Source organism: Lissotriton vulgaris, chromosome 5 (genome assembly GCF_964263255.1).
Source record: "Lissotriton vulgaris chromosome 5, aLisVul1.2, whole genome shotgun sequence".
Classification (NCBI taxonomy): domain Eukaryota; kingdom Metazoa; phylum Chordata; class Amphibia; order Caudata; family Salamandridae; genus Lissotriton; species Lissotriton vulgaris.
In genome coordinates, this window is record NC_141693.1 from 858306934 (window position 1) to 858323201 (window position 16268).

Sequence of the window (16268 nt, forward strand, 5' to 3'; positions counted from 1 at the left end):
GAGATGATAAGATGTATACTGAAGTCATGAATACAGAGAGCGTTGTGTGCTCTTTGCAATTGCTAGTCCCAAAGCATTGACTCATTCATTCCTTTATTTTATTTCCAAGTGCAGGGGCCTGCATAGGCAACAACAGTCGTATCTATATCCTTAATTTGGTGTGCTCCTTTATCACTTTTGTGATCTTCCATCCCCCTTGAGCACCTGACTGACCCAGGACCCCTTGACCCATATTTACCTATTCACTAAAGGACTATCAACTTTTAAATGTCATAAAAATAACATGGTCCTAATATCTGTGTGAGGTAACTGTACATAGGTAAGTATAGGTATACTCTACTTAACTCCACAAATATATACATTGACTAAATATGTACATATGTATATAGGTAGAAAGAAATTGATATATCCAGAGCCATTGGAATTATGCGATTCTGTGACCGCAGCGTTTTTGCAAAGTTATAGATTTTTACACATACGTGTATCTTCTGTTGCATAAATTGAAGATTTCAACAACAACAAAAATGTTTCCGGGGCAAACGGATCTAAAGATATGAAAAACGCAGCGACTATGCAGTGGAAGGTCCTTCCCGAACCTGTCAGTAGTTTATTGCTGTATTTGAGTGTTAAATTGGTTTCTGGAGGGGAAACCTTTGCTAAGACACTGTTAAGTTAAAAAATGACACATTAATAATGGAATACTGTAACAAAATGTGCCACATTCACCGCATAATTTGCCTTTTCTTGATGCCTAATTTAGTCACCTCTTTCACTTCCTACTGTATACTTCCGGTGGCCCAGCATATATCAAGCATATACATTTATAAATATGGTTGCAGATATTTTTGTACTCAATATTCATATAGGCTACTCCTGTGTAATCCTGCTTTCTAGTAAGTCACTTCTGCTCTACTCAGTAGACCTAAAGAGAGCGAAACCAAGATATCAAACACAGAGGAGATTGAACCAGTCAGGGGAGATAATAAAAAAGGAAAAAAACACAAAACACGAATGCCAAAGAAATGCCAGGACGTACGCATTCCCTCCAGCAGGATTGTAATCTGAGTTTTGACGTTCCTCTTGGTCGACTTGTCGGCGGCCTGGACCATGTACTGTAGCTCCTGTCCTTTGTAGTTGTGCAGTGCAGATGAGTTGTACACGTAAAGGGTTGCAAAAGTATTTTCTCGCCCCTGGAGAAGACCCACCAAGAAGCTGACGTTCAAGGGGTGCAACCTGTAGGTGATGTTTACCCCAGCAAACTTCATGCAGTTCTCGATGCAGACCCTTCCAATCTGGGCTCATGAACAAAAGGGAAAAAAACAGCACTCAGGGCCCAGATGAAAGTGATTGTGCAACAAAGAATTCACATAACAGTAATAATAATAATAATTCCAAATTTGTAAAGCGCAAACTTATCACCCCTTAGGGTATCTAGGCACTGGGGGCCGTGGGGGAGATTAAGTGAACTAATGCTCAGAGTGCACATGATGCTGAGCTGAGCTGCCGCCGGTGATCGAACCATGAGCCCCAAGTTCTGGAGTCAGCCGCTCTAGATGCTGCACCAGGCGCGCAACACCCATTGGGCTGTCCGGACTTCAGTGTTCATTTTTTGGGGTGCTAGTGGGTAACTTTAGGGTTCAGGGTGGGTGGGGGTTTTAGGGTGCCAGGGAGTCATTTTAGGGTTCAGGGTGGGTTACAAATTGGGGTGCCAGGGGGGAAATTTTAGGGTTCTGAGTGGGTATGGGTTTTAGGGTGCCAGGGGTAATTTTAGGGTTTAGGGTAGTAATGGGTTTTGGTGTGCCAGGGGGTAATTTTAGGGTTCAGGACGGGTATGGGTTTTGGGGGCCACAAGAATAATTTAGGGGTTCAGGGTGGGTGTGGGTTTTTGGGTGCCAGGAGTAATTTTATGCTTCAGGGTGGGTATGGGTTTTGGGGAACCAGGGGTAATTTTAGGGTTCAGGGTGGGTATGGGATTTGGGGTGCCAGGGGGTAAATTTAGGGTTCAGTGTGGGTATGGGTGTTGGTGTGCCAGGGGTAATTTTAGGGTTTAGGGTGGTTAAGGGTTTTGGGGTGCTATGGAGTTAATTGTAGGGTTCAGGGTGGGTATTGGTTTTAGGATGTGAGGGGGGAATTTTAGGGTTCAGGGTGGGTTTGGGTTTTCGGATGTCAGGAAGGCAATTTTAGGGTTCAGGGTGGGTAGGCGTTTTGGGGTGCCAGGGGGTAATTTTAGGGTTTAGGGTGGTAATGGGTTTTGGGGTGCCATGGGGTTCATTTTAGGGTTCAGTGCGGGTATGAGTTTTAGGGTGTGAGGGGGGGCATTTTAGGTTTCAGGGTGGGTGTGGGTTTTCGGGTGTCAGGGGGCAATTTTAGGGTTCAGGGTGGGTATGGGTTTTGGGGTGCCAGGGGAGAATTTAGTGTTCAGCATGGGTATGGGTTTTGGGGTGCCAGGGGTAATTTTAAGGTTCGGGGTGGGTATGGGTTTTGGGGAGCAAGGGTGTAATTTTAAGAATCAGCGCGGGTATGAGTTTTGGGGCTCCAGGGTTTGATTTTAGGGTTCAGAGTAGTAATGGGTTTTGGGGTGCCAGGGGGTAATTTTAGGGTTCAGGATGGGTAAGGGTTGTGGGGTGCTACGGGGAAAATTTTGGGGTTCAGGGTGTTAATGGATTTGAGGGGGCAAGGGTGTGATTTTAGGGATCAGTGCGGGTATGGGTTTTGGGGTGCCAGAGGTAATTTTAGGGTTCAGGGTGGGTATGGGTTTTGGAGGATAAGGGTGTAATTTTAGGGATCAGCACGGGTATGGGGTTTGGGGTTCTAGGGGGATGATTTCAGGGTTCAGGGTGGTAATGGGTTTTGGGGTGCGAGGGGGTAATTTTAGGGTTGCATGTTTTCTCCGCTTGACCTGAGCATTAATCGATCCTGATTATCTGCCATTTAGCCCCACCCCATTGATTAGCATTAGCCACGCCCCTTCATTTGCCATATTAGACCCCCCCCGAAATTCAGATCTAGTTGCGCCTCTGTGCTGCACCACACTGCTCCTTCGTGCCACTCCTCTCCAAATTGAGATTTCAGACTGGGTTCCAACCAACCCTCATTATGTTCTAGTATTCTTATATGAGTCTAAATTCATAACAGAAAATTGCATTTGCAAAGCCATTGCAGAACAAACACTGTGGCATTACAAAGTGGCTACTTGAAATATACAAAAACGTTCTTCAATTCGCAGTAAGCACTGGAAGCGCAATGCACATATGCAAACCCTGCTGAGTCACAAGGGAAAGGGCGTGGCAGAGAGAGTGCCCCCGCCCCTTATAATAGAAAAGGACATGATCACTGTCCCGTAACAGCTTCTGTGGTTGCAATGCCCTGCAAGGTAGCATGTAGCAGAGCTCAAGCGGGAACCATTTGCAATGTGGAAACTGTTCATCGTGACAGTGATCACTGTATATTTCGCTGCTATTGGCCTAAAAGGGAACCTACAGTGGTCCTTCCAGCTTCCGCTTGCTAATGCATCTTTCAAATGTTTACAGCTCTACAGAGGCAGCTCCTCTGCAATGGTGGAGGAGCCTCTCCCCCTTGGCTCAGAGCCAGCAGTTGAAGAATAACATTATATTTTAATATTGTTTTATTTTTCAGCCGCTGGCTCCGAGCCAGCATGTGCAGGGAGGGGCAAGGCCAGGCCATGGGAGGGGGAGGAGGACTGGTTGGTGCACTTCTAAGTGTGCATGTATGTTTGGCTGGCTGTCACAAGCCGGCCTAACTGACATGCACACTTAGGTTTCTCCAACCTAAAGCCAGGTTGGGGAAACAGCACAGACTCCTTGTGCCTGAGCATGCGCTGATCCAGCCGCTCAGGCCAATCCCCACGCTGCTCTCATGCAGCATGAAAGCAGGCCGGAGATAGGAGGGGGAGCCTCTGATGGTTTCCCAGGAACTGCTGGGACCGGGAACAGAGGAGCGCAAGGCAACGGGAAGCACGAGGTATGTTTTATTTTAAATTATTAACCTAGCGCTCCCCCTCAATCTGCCCTACCACTCTAAATCAGTGTAAGCTGCCACTGCAGCTTTGTGAATCCCGTCCATTTCAAAAGACGGGGTCACAATGCCAGTACAAAAATGCAGACATAAGGGTGGGCGCCTGCCATTTGTTACAGACCTCCATCTTTGTACTCGCTGCTGTGCACAATAAGGTGCACTTCGTCATTAAAGTTCATGCTGTGGGGCTTGTGCCCTACACTGCAGGCAGCCCCTCTCCGCAGGAAAGGAGTACAGTTCCCCAGTTGGCCACCAAGGTGGGGACCGGTTTTGGGCCCCTAAAGGGCTGTTTGTGTTACCAGGGACTGGTAATATCGCCCCCCGGTAACAAAATCATCCAAAATCAGCCCTAGCAAACAACTCGTCCGCACCCTCTCCCCCCTGGAGGCGGAGGGCGACCAAGCAGTTTGCCAGGGCCAGTTTCAGTTCCCAGTCTGCTCCTGGTCATGTGGCTAGCTTTTTAGGAACTCTGACCAGCGGCTGAGGGGCCAATTTTATGATGATGGAATCCAGAAATCTTGAGTACAACCTTGGCTATGCAGTGTGATCCTGGGCAAAAAAATGTTGTATCACTATGCATCTGTCGCCCGTCAGCATTTGAAACTCTTATAAACAGGCCAAAAGACAATATTAAAACAAATCAAACTCTCATATGAATCCTAGGACCAAGTATGCATATAGCAATGGTATTAAAACAAACTTATCCATCTAGGATTATTTTAATGATGTGTATTTGAGAGCTTGAACCATACAACACAATGGTCCCTGACTTTGTGTAGTTAAAGAATGATGACCACATTTAATAATTTAATAAATAAACATGCAGGCAGATGTGGGTAGCAGGTGGTAACTTATTAAAGTGCCCTTTTTTTGCTATTTGTAAACTCATAAGCAATCAATGCTGGCCAACTTTAGAGGGTGCCCTCACCTGAGCGAAGCGATCTGCATTCCTGTTTACCGTGAACAAGTACGTCATATTCGAAAACTGAATGTTGACGGGTAGGACCGTGACGTCGAAGAGAAGCCGGACCACACCGTCGGGGCCTCGGTACTCGGTGTCATTCACCAGCACCTCCACCTTCACCGAGCGGCTTTCCATCGTTGCCAAAGTCCTCTTCAGGACAAGCTCTGCGGGAAAAAAAAGCTGCACTTTACCCATCAGCCTCAAAACACAGTCAAGTCATCTAAAGCAGGGAGGAGTTATTTTGTTACACACTAAAGTTTGAGTGGAAAGGGTTTTGGAAGAAAAGCTCAAGTGTGAAAAATCCTACAGTAGGTTGGAATGATTATAGGTTGGGCCTAGATGAGTTTTAAAATAGGGCAGTCGGATGTTAGGCATCTGAGGGAATTGTGTGCTTTCAAGTTAGAGCCCAATGAGCAGGCATCAGGTCACCTAAATCTGACCCAATATGGTTTCAGCCCTTCAAATGATGCTGTAACCTACATCTTAAAATAATATTTAAAATGCATAGATGTGCTTTGATTGATTGCAGAGTTGGTTTTGACTTCCACTTTCCACGAAACTTACTCACTTAAAACACATACATGGAGAGCACATAACACTCATCTACCTCTTGTGCTTTCATTCTGATTTAAACCTCCCTGGTAATGTGGTAATGGGCTGACAAGTTTTCCATGAGAACAGCATATACATCTATGTTCATATGGACATGGATGGTTTATGTTTGCATTTTTATCCTTACTATATAATACTATTATACTATGATAACTAAAACGCCCCGATACCCGATTCGGGTCAAGTTTGCTCTATATAAAACTCTGTAAAAAAAAATATCTATTGTTTCCTTCAATTTCTTTTAATGTTGTATATTCCAATACCTTTGGCTATATATATATATTTCCAGTGTAATATTTGAGGATTATTATGCATAGATGTAACAAACGAAATAGTTATGGGATAAGGACTTCAAACAATTTGCGGCTGAGGATCAAGGCTACAGTGGGGCACTAATGAATGGCTTGTCAATGTTTGGTTCAAGATTTATTTGTGATGTAGTGGGTACTTCTGATTGGTTGGATGAGAAGCCTCTAGTGCTAATTTTGTTTCTCACCAACTATGGACTTTAAAGTATTCCAAGTGCTTTGGCATCACACTTCTCACAGTTCCAAAAAGCGTTGTACTCTAGTGGATGTTGCCAAGTGGAATAACAATTGAGCTTCCTGTTGGGGTGGGAGCTTTGTATCCTGTGTAATAAAACTAAGTTTTTATTTGACTTAATTTCAGTATATTTATTTAATTCTGTTGTGTAGTGATTGATTTGTGCCAGTGCATAATTTGAGCCTGTGGTTTCCGGTGCTTGGCACCGGCACTTAACTGTCAGCACCAGTGCTTGAGACAGTCTGCCTGAAGGTGTCACTTTCTGGATAATTTAGAGATGGCTACAACAACAAAACAATGAATTATTAATTCAATATACATTCAAAATTACTATTACCTGCCACCAAAGTCATTCTTATAGCTTTGGCGGCCTGAAATAGTTTGAATTGTCACACCTGCAGGAGTGTGATAGTTAGTAGTTGTGTTACTATCATTGGCAGCAATTACAAATTAGGCACTGATTTGTGCCAGTGGCTGAAGGTTGGGGTCACTGACACTAATTTTTGCGGATTGGACATTATTTTCTATCATAATACTTTGTACCAGAGTAAGAGAGGAAAAGGCACAAAATGGATAAATAGGAGAGAAAGCTTAAAAAAATGTGACAAAGGGAAATAGCTGAGACAAGAAATAATCTGCTAGAGTGAGATAAAGAGCAAAGAAGTGTAGGATGGGGAATGGAAGAGATATGAGATGGAATAAAGACTAGGCAGCCCTGGGGTGTGGCAGTATTGACATATGATAGCACTAGAGATAGACTCCTAGGAAAAAATGTGAATACCTGCAATTTTTCTTTCTTTCTTTTCTTTTATTTGCAACATAATAGGCTCTTGCTTTCATCGAAAACAAAAGTAAAGTTCTTACTGTACTCATGCAGGGTGCCACGGACGAGGCTGCCATTCGGGCTGAATTTTGTTTCTTGGAAACTGTATTCCACACGGAAAGTTTCATTGATCCATGGGTCGGTGCTGTTGATGATTCCAGTGTACTTCTTGCCCTTGTCCAGAGTTACGGAGGTGGTGGTGTCAGCATCACAAACTGTCAATGATGCCAAGACCGTTCCCTGCAAAAAAGCAAAGACATGGTCATAATCCGAAGAATGTGACACAACATCTGAACCCATGGCAGCAAGGAGGTTTAGAGGTGGATGATCAATCAGGGAAAAGGCGAATTTCACCAATAGTTAGGTTCGTTCAAATTTAGCTCTGACTGAGTCAGAGTGAATTTTGGGTCTGATTCTTAGTCCTCAGTGAGTAAAAAATGATCGTACTGCATGTAACAGAATTTTTGTTCAGTCAAAATCCATGGAGGATATATGGCTGCCTGGATGAATGGGTGGACGGATGGATGAGTGAAAGGGTAAATGGATGGACGAATGAGTGAAAAGATGGATGGGTGAGTGAGTGAGTGAAGGAATGAATGAGTGAAAGGGTAAATGGATGGATGAGTGAAAGGGTAAATGGATGGACAAATGAGTGAAAGGATGGATGGATGGGTGAGTGAAAGGATGGATAGATGAGTGAGCAAAAGGATGAATGAGTGAAAGGGTAAATGGATGGATGAGTGTATCTTGTATTTTTAATCTGACGAATAGAAATACATGAATTGTTGTAGTTTAACATTGTAAATATTTGAACATGTTTATTTTAAATTGATTAGTGTGATTGTTGAATGCTTTTATGGCTGTAGAACTTACTCCGAATAAAGCTGATTTGACTTGACTTGAGTGGATGGGTGGGTTGAAGGGTGGATTTGTGAATGAAAGGAAGGATGGCTGAGTGAAAGGGTGGATCAATGGATGAGTGAAAGGGAGGATGTATATAAGAATGGAGAGAAAGTATGGAAGAATGACTAAATGGGTGGATGTATGAGGGAAAGGCTGGATGGATGCATGGATGAATGGGGGATGGATAAGTGAAAGGATGGATGACTGAGTGAAAGGATGGATATGTTTGATGGATAGATTCTATTGCAGTCCGGTAGGGGAGAAAAACACATATGGGTAGTCAATGACGCTTCTGTCATTCTGCAGATGAAATACATGCCTGTGTTCTATTAATTTGTCCATGGTCCATTTTCCTACAGGCTAGAATTTGTATTGCCCCCGTTGCTATAAGTTAGTGGTTCCCAAACTTTTTTAACCTGTGACTCCCTTGACCTAATTGGCAGTTGGCCGTGGCTCCCCACCATTTTTTTACCGGTGGGTGGGTGGGGGGGATGTAAGCAAGACCAGCCTCCAATCTTTCTTGCACTTTGCCTGTCGTTTCCCAATCATCTCAATTTCGCGCTTTTACTCTCCTGTGTCCTCTATGTCTTGCCTCCACTCTTTCTTTCCCTTTTACTGTTGTTTCTCCCTCATTTCAAGCTCCCCCTTAACTCTCCTTTTGTGTCTTTCCTCCGTTTTTTACCCTCATCTTAATCCCCCCTTTCATTCTCCTGTGTCCTCTGTGTCATTCCTCCAATCTTTCCTGCACTTTTTCTGTTTCCCAATCATTTCAAGCTCCCCTTCACTCTCCTTCTGTGTCTTTCCTCAGTTTTTCACTCGTTTTTTACCCTCATCTCAATCTCCCCCTTTCACTCTCCTGTGTCCTGTGTCATTCCTCAAATCTTTCCTGCACTTTTTTTGTTGTTTCCCAATCTTTTCAAGCTCCCCCTTCCCTCTTATTCTGTGTCTTTCCTCCGTTTTTCACCCGTTTTTTACCCTCATCTCAATCTCCCCCTTTCACTCTCCTGTGTCTTCTGTGTCATTCCTCCAATCTTTCCTGCACTTTTTCTGTTTCCCAATCCTTTTAAAGTCCCCCTTCACTCTCGGTGTCTTTCCTCCGTTTTTCACTCGTTTTTTACTCTCCTCTCAACTGTCACCCACGCACTGGTCACAAGCCGACTGGACTATGGAAACACCCTCTACGCCGGAACCACAGCCAAACTACAGAAAAAACTCCAACGCATCCAAAACGCATCAGCCAGACTCATCTTGGACATCCCGCGCCAAGCTCACATTACCGGCCACCTGAAAGACCTCCACTGGCTTCCCGTCAACAAGAGAATAACGTTTCGTCTCCTCACCCACGCACACAAGGCCCTTTACAAACTAGGACCTGAATGCCTCAGCACACGACTGTCCTTCTACACACCCACCCGCCAACTAAGATCCTCCAATCAAGCCCTCGCCGCTGTTCCGCGCATCCATAGATCCCCTGAGATGAGCTCGTCATGAGCACCGAAGGGGTTAAGAGAATATGCATTTAAAATGCATGTACGACTGCCGTGGTAGAGCAGTGTTTTGTGAAATGCCTTGTTACTGCTCGAAAGGGGCAGGGGAGGGGGCCCTTTTCCCTGGGCCTCTAAGCACTAGACTGCTAGAGCAAGCTGCAAGGTCCAGATGTGGGCGCCTCCATTCCCTGGGCTTTGTAGTCATTACTCCCTCTTTCCATTATTTGTACCCCTGTGAAACGTATCCAAAAAAAGAAATCCTTGCTGGAAAGGTAGTCTCTTTCTAAGATTTTTCACTTCCAAAGTGCAGCCTCGGGACAGAGAGAAATAAAAGGTTAAAAATGTGAAAGGTAACTAAAGCAAGACAGAGTGTGTCGAAAAGAGGCCAGATTGGTTTTATTCACATCCAAAACACGTTAGTGCTACTTTAAAGTGTTTGCCAGTGAAGCACTACTTTTGTTTTCTTTATTTCTCTGAACAGCATTTTTTTTCCGTGTGGGGAAGCACACCATTCCTGGAGGTGCTGTGCAATACCCGCTTGATGGGCGGATAGGAAAACAAAATGCATACCAATGCTCTGTATTCACGAATGTGGTCATTTTAAACCATACTGCTTACATTTTTTAAGGATCTAAGCAATGGACATTGAAAAGGGTCCCTTCTGGTCCTGTAGTCACGTGGCACTGGTGGTCAGAGCTGCCAAATTTGGAACTTTGGAATCAGGTTCAGCCTTCATGACCAGTCCACCAGACCACTCTCCTGAGAGAGCACATTTCCATGCTAGACCCTAGAAGGCCCCGAAAGACCTTAGAAGAATGGTGTCTGAGCACCAGCAGGTGGACAATAGCGGTGGCAAGTGTGGTTAACCTTAAAGACCTGTCCACTACAACCCCTATTGGAACTCACCTCCAGCCTTGTGGGCAGGCCTACGAAGCAGCACACCCTAGAGCAGCAGTGACTCTGCCACTGAGGTCACAGGACCCTTGAGCAGGGAGGCTCTTGGGGCGGTGCGACCGTTGAGATCACACTGGGAGCTGACTGCGGGTGGGGGCATCATGTTTTTGAGTATATTTTGTTTTTTAAAGCACTTGCTGTCTCCTTCCTGGCCTCCAGCAATTTTCGGCAACAATAAAAATGTCATGATATCGCCGGTGATTAATGTTTCTTCCTAGAGAGAGATAGAGTTTCGTCAGGTGGAAGTTTTGACTTGTGAAACGGTAGAGTAGAGGGTTAATGTGCCTGCTGCAAAGAACATGTACCGTGCAGATCACTAAGTCAACATGATGTAAATAGGCCAGTGGGTTACTGCTTTTGTCAGAGATTGTTTTGTTACTTGTACTTTATAAGTCAAAATCCTAACACAGAACAATGAGTTATTAACTGTCATCTAAGTGCTGCATGCAAACACATAAGGTATAAATTAGAGTGTTATGTTTTTTTCCCCAGTCTTTGATTATCCTAATGATGCAAAAAGGGTTCATTTGGACAGAAATCAATTCTGGTTATTAAAGAGAATCCCCAACCATGGTATTACGTTTTAAATTCAGAGTTTGTGTTTCTCCAGATAAATCGCTGTTAAACTATACTGCCTACTAGTAGGATTGTCATGTGACTCCTACACCTTGTAGTCCTTTGTCTTATGTAACATTACCTTTTGTGATTTACACTTGTATGATTGATTGCCTCTGTGTAATGTGTGTGATATAAAGTTCTATGACACCATACACTGATGTCAGTGGCGCTGTAAATCAAATTGGATGCATCTAAGCAATGATGTGGTTATGGAGACTTGAGAGACACTGTTAAAGGGTGGCAGTGAGGGAATCTATGGCAGAGCGAGTCATTGGGGGTGGGCCCAACAAACATTGTCACACAGGGCTCCACCAGCGCTAAAGCCAACCACTTCTACTTCCTACAGTTCTAACAACAAATCAAAAACGCTGATTTGAAAACCCCTTCAATCTGAAGCATGCCTTCAAGTCAATGTAGGATTTGGCAGTGGTCTTGGTTGTTATGTAAAATCTTTGTTTGTTTGCAATGGTGTCTTGTAATTTTGTATTATATGTGTTGTGTTTTTGCACTTAACATAATTCTGCAGTGTAAAGAGCCCACACAAACAAAAGATTGTCATATGACTCTGGGATACTGGTGAGAGTATTTACGTTAAAACAAATTACTAAGTATTAATGTCATCCTAAGGTAGCACAATAATGGCACAGAAAGACAAGGGAGCCTTTTGAAATTTGCGATTATATCCATGAAGTGAGGGGTTTTCTCTTGTGTTATTTTATATTTTGAATGATTCCGCCCATCATTACCTCAACAGGATATCCCCCTTTATGAGACCGAACTGGAATGTTTATCATGCATTCATCTGGAAACAATCAGTTAACATGAGTAAAAAATATACATCTTTGTGAGACCTGCACCTAGCTTTTCCATCCAATGCGACAAATGTAATCCATTTAATACAGTTTTAAAATATGGACTTATATAATTTGTATATTTATCGTTTTGTCCATGTTACTGATATCCACATTAGATCTCTTCAGTGATGCCAAATAAGATCAATAGTCCTGCGATGTCACTTTCTGTGATGTCACTTCTTGTGACGTTACCAAGGATGGCTCCTCCACTAGGGAGGGGGACCGTCGCCCCCACTGCTTTCTTGCAGAGCGAGAAGCAGAAACATAAAATGCTAAAACTAAAATGTTATGTTTCTGCTTCTCGCACTGCGAGAAAGCAGAAGTGTTTGGCTGGGGGGGGGGGTGGATTCTGCTCTAGGGCAAGGGAGGAGTGGCTTGCACACTACTAAGGGTTCTGACTGTTTGGTCGGCACTCTGGGGCCGACCAAACCAGTCATGCGCACTCTGGCCTTTCTCGTCTGGCTGGTCACCATCCCGACCAAACACAATGCTGTCATTTCAGCTTTGTAATTGGCTTAGGGAAGGGGAGGGAGGCTGCAGGAGAGTAGGTCAGGCTCAGAGACGAGGGCAGACCCGGGAAGGGAAGTTTAGTTTTATTTAAACCCCCCCATGTACCCACCCGCAAGAACCCTGCAAGACCCCCCAACCACGAGTCATGCCGTCCGCGACTGAATGTTACATGCAAATTAGAGGGGCTTTACATTTTCCGTTTCACCCGGGGCCCCAGAAGTTCTAGGACCGGCCCTGCTTACTCTCTACTATATTTCTGCAAACTGACATTCCTCCTTTCATAAAGGGCAAACTCTGCTTCTGTTTAACCATTTCCTTGCAAACAAATAACATCTAACCCCCTCTCGCCTAACTGCTAATCACACCTTGCCTTTGCATGAACTCACAATAATGATCATACTTAACGCCTGTTGACCTAGTCTACCTCAAACAAAATGTAGGCAATTCATGGAGCAGTTTCCTAAGAGAAAACGACTAATGTCAATAACAAACAACATTTTAATTAAACACTAAACCTGAGTTTCAGAGTAGTGTGCTACCCACATAAAGTGCTTCAATGCCTTTTTAGGCATAGTAAGCGTTATATAAATGCATTTACATTACAATTGGTGCCGGAATGATCCTGGGGCACACTGGCTGCTGAACCGATTACCTCTAGGTCACAATGCCACGCATAAACTTGGTCCAACATCTCTATTGCAAAAATACTAGCTGAGATACAAAGGCAATGTGGCGTTGTCAATCCCCCCTTCATCCGCTTTAGCAGCTTGCAAGGATGGGGGGGCAGGGAGGGGTTGATGGGCCTGTTCTGTCTACAACTCAGCAGACAAAAGCGTAAAGCTAAAGCAAAAGGGTGGGAAGCTGAGTGAGTGTAAGAATGGATATGTGAGTGAAATGATGGATGGGTGGATGAGTGAAGGGGTGGATGGATAGAAGCATGGATGAATGAGTGAAATAATGGATGCAAGAATGGGTAAGTGAAAAGGAGGAAGGGTGGATGAATGGATCAATGGATGTTTGAGAGGGTGGATATATGGATGATGAGAGTAAGGATGGATGGATGAGTGAGTGAAGGATGGTTGATGAGTGGAGGGTAGATGGATGGATGGATGAAATGAAAGAATAGATGGATTGTCTGGTTGAAAGGATGGATGAGTGAAAGGATGGATGTAAGGATGGATGAATAAAATAATGGATAAATGAGTGAAAGGGAGGATTGATGGATGGCAGGATGAAAGGGTAGACAGGAGGATGAGTGAAAGGGTGAATGGATGGATGCATGAGTGAGTGAAAGGATGGATGGGTGAGTGAAAGGATGGATGGATGGATGTGTGAGTGAAAAAGGAGATGGATAGATGCATGGATAAATGAGTGAACCAATGGATGTAAGGATGGATGAGTGAAAGGTTGAATGGATGGATGGATGGATGGATTACTGAAAGGATGGAGGGCTGAATGGATGATGAGTGAAAGGATGGATCAATGAGTGAAAGGATAAATGGATTGCTCAATGAATGGATGGATAGATGAATGGACTGAGTGAAATGATGAGTGAATGTATGGATGAGTAAAAGGCAGATATAAGGATGGATGAGTAAAAGAATGCATGGATGAGTGAAAGGGATGGTAGATGGATGACTGGATAAAAGGGCGGATGGATGAACGAGAGATAGGGTGAATGGATGGACAAATGAGTGAAAGGGTGAATGGACAAATGATTGAGTGACAGGAAGGACGGATGAGTAAAAAGGTAAATGGATGTTTGTATGAGTGGATGGGCGGGCCGAAGGGTTGATGGGTGTGTGAAATGATGGATGGTTGAGTGAAAGGTGGATTGTTGAATGGGTGAAAGGGAAGATGGATGGATGTAAGGAGTAAAAGGATGGATGGATGAGTGGAAGGATACATGGATGGATCAATTACTGGATGGATAGATGGATGGACTGAGGGAAAGGATGAGTGAATGTATCGGTGAGTGAAAGGATGGATGTAAAGATGGAAGAGTAAAAGAATGGATGGATAATTGAAAGTGAGTGTAGATGGATGACTGGATGAACAGGTGGATAGATGAATGAGTGAAAGCATGAATGGTTGGACAAATGAGTGAAAGGGTGGATGGACAGATGATTGGGTGAAAGGATGGATGGATGAGTAAAAAGGGCAAATGGATGGATGGATGAGTGGATGGGCCGGCCAAAGGGTGGATGGCCAAGTGAAATGATGGATGGTTGAGTGAAAGGATGGATCGATGGATGGGTGCAAGGGAGGGTGGATGGATATATGGAGTAAAATAATGTGTGGATGACTGAAAGGATGAAGGGATGGATGGATGATGGATGAATGGATGAAAGGGTGATAGATAAGTGAAAGGATAAATGAATGAGCGAAAGGATGGATAGGTTTGATGGATAGGTTTGAAGATGATTGGATAGGCTTGGGTTTGGATGAGTGGATATATGGACAGAATGGTGATGACTGAATGTTGGATGAAAGACATAATGTATGACTTGAAGAATCAAAGACTAAAGTCTTGAACATGAAAAGAGAGTCCTTACTTGAAACAAAAGAGAGAAGTGACACTAAAATGACAGTTTGTGTCTTGAAACATTCAACACAGTCAACAAGGATAGCAAACATTATGAGAAAACACTGGGCACTCATTACACAAGAACCGGATCTAGAACCATTGTTTGCCAATCAAATAACGTTCGCATATAATAGGTCAAGAAATATGAAAGAACTGTTGAAAAAGAAAACTAAACAGAATGAACTAAACTACAAAGGTATGCAGAGATGCGAGAATTGCATACATTGTAACAATGTGATGGTAGGGCAAATGTTCACAGACCCAATGACCGGAAAAAAGATTGCTTTGCTACACTCTGGAACTTGTGACACCAAGAACGCGATTTATGGCATCAAGTGCCCGTGTGGAAAATTGTACATTGGCCAAACTGAACGGAAAATAAAAATTAGAATAACAGAACACAAGAGCAACATCCGGTTGAAAAATTTGAAATCCACACTAACTGTACACTGGTTGGAAGCAGGACACAATGTTGCACAACTTCGTTTTACCATATTGGAAGTAATTAAACATTATCCAGACAGAGACTCTCATAAGCAAAGACTGAGATCCGAATACTTCTGGATAAAAAAAATGGGGAGCCTTCAACCGAATGGATTGAGTGACAGGATAGAATTATCCTGCTTTTTATAAATACATTTTGGGAAAGCTGAAATAATTTCCTTGCACAGCTATAAGTGATGACATTATCCCAACCTAAAATGGCTGACACCTTTGTGTTTCTATTACAGTATATGGTCAACAAATCCTGAATTTTTTTGCCACCTAAATCAAGTGTTCACTTAGCACTGAACAGAGCTTACAGAGATCTATATTTGTGCACAAAGTTATTATTCATGTTTTTATTTATTTACGATTTTTTTTCCATTCTTTTCGAAGTTCGATTTACATTTGAATGAATATGACACATTTCAGTTTCCTGATGGTGAAGCATAGTGGGAATGTTTTAGACTTTAAAATGTTCCAGATTCATATGTTGAATCGTTACTAATCAGCAATAGAAAATGTATTACGATCGCGATCACGTGATCGCAACTGTAGCCAATCCAATGACTTAAAGAATAGATAGCACAACACAAGGAGGTTTGGATTAGCTGATTGGAAGGCAGTTTGAATCTTGGGACGCTCACCATTTTCTGTAAGTCGAGAACGATTGCCGAACATTTAAATTGTTTATGTCAGCTTTCTCTGCTTTAGCGGCTTTTTTGTACTTTTCAGGCTAATTTAAAATTCAGGGAATAATGGAGTTCGTATACTGATAGAATGGAGAGATAGGTCATTCAGTGAGAACTGGTTTAATCGAAATGGGTTTACAATATTACCAGGCATGACTGCTAGAAAGTTGGTGTTATTTTCGTTATGGTTATAGTCTTGTTTA

The 16268-nt window shown here is 43.3% G+C and overlaps 1 protein-coding gene across 4 annotated transcripts in view; it reads right to left on the reverse strand.

Annotated features, from left to right (window-relative positions):
• The window catches only part of RET (ret proto-oncogene), a 265881-nt gene that overhangs the window by 86358 nt on the left and 163255 nt on the right, over positions 1-16268 (reverse strand). For all 4 annotated transcript variants that reach the window (XM_086922421.1, XM_086922420.1, XM_086922422.1 and 1 more), the window contains exons 5-7: positions 7019-7217; positions 4964-5163; positions 1037-1292 (exon numbers count right to left, since the gene is read on the reverse strand). In XM_086922421.1, the coding sequence (XP_086778547.1) occupies positions 1037-1292; positions 4964-5163; positions 7019-7217 (655 nt within the window). The remainder of the gene's footprint in view (positions 1-1036; positions 1293-4963; positions 5164-7018; positions 7218-16268) is intronic.